General features: G+C 46.8%; 1 protein-coding gene across 1 annotated transcript in view; it reads right to left on the reverse strand.

The window, feature by feature from the left end:
* mapk11 (mitogen-activated protein kinase 11) overlaps nucleotides 1-5,000 on the reverse strand; it is a gene marked incomplete at its 3' end in the record, with an annotated part of 65,794 nt that overhangs the window by 1,349 nt on the left and 59,445 nt on the right. The window contains exons 9-10 of the mRNA XM_084330917.1: nucleotides 3,262-3,341; nucleotides 2,740-2,818 (exon numbers count right to left, since the gene is read on the reverse strand). Of these exons, the coding sequence (XP_084187043.1) occupies nucleotides 2,740-2,818; nucleotides 3,262-3,341 (159 nt within the window). The remainder of the gene's footprint in view (nucleotides 1-2,739; nucleotides 2,819-3,261; nucleotides 3,342-5,000) is intronic.

Consider the following 5,000-nt stretch of genomic DNA (forward strand, 5'->3'; position numbering starts at 1 on the left):
GAGAGAGACAGAGAGGGGGAGAGACAGAGAGGGGAGGGGGAGAGAGAGACAGAGAGGGAGAGAGACAGGAGAGAGAGGAGGTATAGAGAGTGAGAGGGAGAGAAATAGAGAGAGAGAGAGGAGGGAGAGAGGAGAGAGAGAGAAAGAGAGAGAGAGAGAAGAGAGGCAGAGAGAGAGAGGTATAGAGAGAGAGAGGAGAGAGAGAGAGAGAGAGAGAGAGAGAGAGAGAGAGAGAGGAGAGAGAGAGAGAGGAGAGAGAGAGACAGAGAGAGAGAGAGGGAGAGAGAGAGAGACAGAGAGAGAGAGAGAGAGAGAGAGAGAGAGAGAGGTATAGAGAGAGAGAGGTATAGAGAGAGAGAGAGAGAAGACAGAGAGAGAGAGACAGAGAGAGAGAGAGAGAGAGAGAGAGAGAGAGAGAGAGGGAGAGAGAGAGACAGAGAGAGAGAGAGAGGGAGAGAGAGAGAGACAGAGAGAGATCATCAGAAGAGAGCTGTTGTATTGAAATATTCTTGGAGTTTAAAGGTACAATCTGTAATACGGCCAAACAGCGGCCTATTTCTTTGTAATTCTTGTGGTGGCCGTAGTCTGGGACGAAAATACAGATGAACTATAATAATTTCACCATGTAACACGGAAACTCCAAGATCAACGTTTTTATTGAATTTCAAGTTTTATATGAAATTCACATAGTGACGCTTGGTTGTTAGGGTTTAAACTAGCTGTAAAAGGCCAAAATAAATCCATGCTACTGCTGTTGTGTCCTGTTTGTACTTCACTGTTGGGTTCTGGAGAACCAGGGGTTTGTACTTCACTGTTGTGTCCTGGAGAACCAGGGGTTTGTACTTCACTGTTGGGTCCTGGATAACGAGGAGTTTGTACTTCACTGTTTGGTTCTGGAGAACCAGGAGTTTGTACTTCACTGTTTGGTTCTGGAGAACCAGGGGTTTGTACTTCACTGTTGGGTCCTGGAGAACCAATAGTTTGTACTTCACTGTTTGGTTCTGGAGAACCAAGAGTTTGTACTTTACTGTTTGGTTCTGGAGAACCAGGTGTTTGTACTTTATTGTTTGGTTCTGGAGAACCAAGAGTTTGTACTTCACTGTTTGGTTCTGGAGAACCAAGAGTTTGTACTTTACTGTTTGGTTCTGGAGAACCAAGAGTTTGTACTTTACTGTTTGGTTCTGGAGAACCAGGGGTTTGTACTTCACTGTTTGGTTCTGGAGAACCAGGGGTTTGTACTTCACTGTTTGGTTCTGGAGAACCAGGAGTTTGTACTTTACTGTTTGGTTCTGGAGAACCAGGGGTTTGTACTTCACTGTTTGGTTCTGGAGAACCAGGGGTTTGTACTTCACTGTTTGGTTCTGGAGAACCAAGAGTTTGTACTTTACTGTTTGGTTCTGGAGAACCAAGAGTTTGTACTTCACTGTTTGGTTCTGGAGAACCAGGGGTTTGTACTTCACTGTTTGGTTCTGGAGAACCAGGAGTTTGTACTTCACTGTTTGGTTCTGGAGAACCAAGAGTTTGTACTTTACTGTTTGGTTCTGGAGAACCAGGGGTTTGTACTTCACTGTTTGGTTCTGGAGAACCAGGAGTTTGTACTTCACTGTTTGGTTCTGGAGAACCAGGAGTTTGTACTTCACTGTTTGGTTCTGGAGAACCAGGGGTTTGTACTTCCTGGACCTCAGCGGTGGCTCTGGCTCCGGACTCTGTGGACTTCTACTGCTTTGAGTGCCACTCACGGCTTTTCTCGGGTTTACGACCCGACCGTTGAATGCCACGCCCAGAGTATTCTCTGTTTTTTTATTTTTTATTAGCGATCTGAAATCATATTGCAACACGCGAGCCTACCGTTGGAGATCCAGGGACCGCCGCCGCTCAGATCTGAAAAAGCGCCCCCTATCGTCTCCCAGATGGTAAATCACCCTTTTGGAATGGACTCAATGAAAGTGAATGGGAGAACGGATTTCTGACTCCACATTTTACTTCTCACTGATGCAGCCGGGGTCTACCAGAGTTCATTCTGGAGCCTCTGAGCCGCGCGGATCATGTGTTCTACTGTATACACGTTGGATCAATACAATTATCGATTTTTTCGAATGGTGATCAGGAATTGGAATATACCATTTGGATACCATCTGATGTCAGGTAAGGAATCTATGTTATCAGTATTAGGATAATCAGACTTGTTTTCACAGAGATATAAGCGTTATGTGATATGTGATATGGGTGTTTTGACTGTAAAAGCCATGAGGAAATAAGAGCAGCGATTATCAGCGCGCGGCATGAGCGTGCGTGCGCACACATATACTATCGATCATCTAGCGTTTATTTGAAAACGATTCATAAATAGGCCGACAAATGACAACGTTCTGGAATATTCCAGTAAAAGGCGATTATCATAGGCATGTGTGGTTTTTTCCGCGAAAACGGGTGATTTTCAAAATGCTATCAAACGGAAATGAAGCGATAAAAATACAATCTGCCTTGCCAATGTTGACTGGAAAATGAGTCTTTGATAAGCGACGGGCAAATTAGACACATAGCCATAATTTAAAACATAGATTAGGCGATATTAACGTTAACATTGGCCGTGGATGGTGGCACTCAACGGGGTAAATAGGAAAACACGGCCCGGCAAGTGTTAAAGGAACACGACAACATTACGGGAAACACGTTCTCCATCTTCGCCAGAGTCAGACAACTAGAGTTTATAAACCTAGTGGGTTAGGGGTTATAAACCTAGTGGGTTTGCTCCTCTGACGATCTTCTCCAGGTCTTGCTGCGGCATGAAGGGCAGCGACTGGATGTATTTCTGAGCCTGCAGACACATTTCCACAAACAACACATGAGACACGATGATGTAAATCACTAAGTCACTAACTCACACCTAAACCACACCCCTCCCTCTCTTCACCCCTCCCCACCCCTCCCCCTCTCAGCTCCTCCTCTCCACCCCTCCCTCTCTCCACCCTCCCTCCTCTCCACCCCTCCCCCTCTCCACCCTTCCCTCCCCCTCTCTCCACCCTCCCTCTCTCCACCCCTCCCCCTCCCCTCCTTCTCTCCACCCCTCCCTCTCTCCACCCCTCCCTCCCTCTCCACCCTCCCTCTCTCCACCCTCCCCCTCTCCACCCCTCCCTCTCTCCACCCCTCCTCCTCTCCACCCCTCCCTCCCCCTCTCCTCCCTCCCCCTCTCCACCCCTCCCTCCCCCTCTCCCCCTCCCTCCCTCTCCACCCTCCCTCCCCCTCTCCCCCCTCCCTCACGTGTTCTGATGAGATCTTCTGCAGAAGCTCTGGTGTAGGAGTTCCCACCACCTCCATGATTCTCTTCAGCTGGTCGATGTCTGACGCTCAGAGTTAAAGACTCTCGTTAGGGTTACAGGGTGGGTTAGGGTTACAGGGTTAAGGTTAGGGTTACAGGGTCAGGGTTAGGGTTACAGGGTGGGTTTATACCTGTATCACTGTACATATTAATACTATATCTATAGACTTACTACCATAGTGTCTTTATACCTGTATCACTGTACATATTAATACTATATCTATAGACTTACTACCATAGTGTCTTTATACCTGTATCACTGTACATATTAATACTATATCAAGTTCAAGTTCAAGTTCTTTAATAGTTGTCATACAGAAGTACAGAATACTTTCATACAAAATGCTTCTTACTGTTACGCTCCAGAGACTGTGCTAGACAAGATAGTATCAAATAACATAATAACATAATATAGCATGAATTTAGAAGAAGAAAATGAGGTCACAGTGTTCGGTATAGACATATGTACAATGTTCTGAGTTACCATATAATATACAATACACAATACTATGCAGTGTACTAATGTACAGTACTATCTAGTGCAAAGCAGAAATGGGATGAGGTACAATTTTAGGTACAATTTACAGTAAGGTGTACGAGTTGTAGTGCAATCCTTCATCCATAAATATAAAGTGTGGGGAGTGGGTGCTACAGTGTGTTTGTTTAAAGTGGGTGTGTGCTATAAAGTGTGTGGAGTGGGTGCTACAGTGTGTTTGTTTAAAGTGGGTGTGTGCGTGTGGATGTGTGTGCTATGTGCGTTTGGTGGTTGTTGTTGTGTAGTGTTCATTCATTGTTCGTTTAGCAGCCTGATGGCCTGGGGATAGAAGCTACTTCTGAGTCTTTCTGTGCTCGCCTTGAGACTCCTGTATCGCTTGCCTGACCGCAGCAGTTCGAAGAGGCAGTTGTTCGGGTGACTGGAGTCTTTAATGATTCTCTTAGCCTTGCCCTTGCAACGCTTGTAGTAAATGTTCTGGAGGGTGGGGAGCCCCCCTCCAATTGTGCGTTCGGCTGAACGTGTCACTCTTTGTAGTCTGCTTTGGTCTTTTGCAGTGCTATTCCCAAACCAGGAGGTGATGTTGCCGGTCAAGATGCTCTCTATTGTACATGAGTAGAAGTTCTTAAGGATCTTCTGGCTGACTTGGAACTTCCTTAGGCGCCTGAGGAAGTAGAGGCGTTGTCGTGCCTTCTTCACCACACTGTTAATGTGTGTCAAGTCCTCGGATATGTGGGCTCCGAGGTACTTGAAGCTGTTGACTCTCTCAACCGGTGCCCCGTCGATGCTGAGGGGGCTGTAGTCCTTGACCCCCGACCTCCTGAAGTCCACAATCATCTCCTTTGTTTTGCTGACGTTCAGGGAGAGGCTGTTTTCCTGGCACCATCCCGCCAGGACCTTGACCTCTTCCAGGTAGGCCCTCTCGTCGTTGGCAGAGATCAGGCCCACCACCACTGTGTCGTCAGCAAATTTGACGATTGTATTGCTACTCCGCTGAGCCACACAGTCGTGTGTGTACAGGGAGTAGAGGAGGGGACTCAGAACACAGCCCTGGGGGGCCCCTATGTTGAGGGTGATGGATGAGGAGGTGCAGTTGCCTGCTCTCACCACCTGGGGTCTATAGACTTACTACCATAGTGTCTTTATACCTGTATCACTGTACATATTAATACTATATCTATAGACTTA

Source organism: Notolepis coatsorum (genome assembly GCF_963971535.1).
Source record: "Notolepis coatsorum genome assembly, chromosome: 15".
NCBI lineage: Eukaryota > Metazoa > Chordata > Actinopteri > Aulopiformes > Paralepididae > Notolepis > Notolepis coatsorum.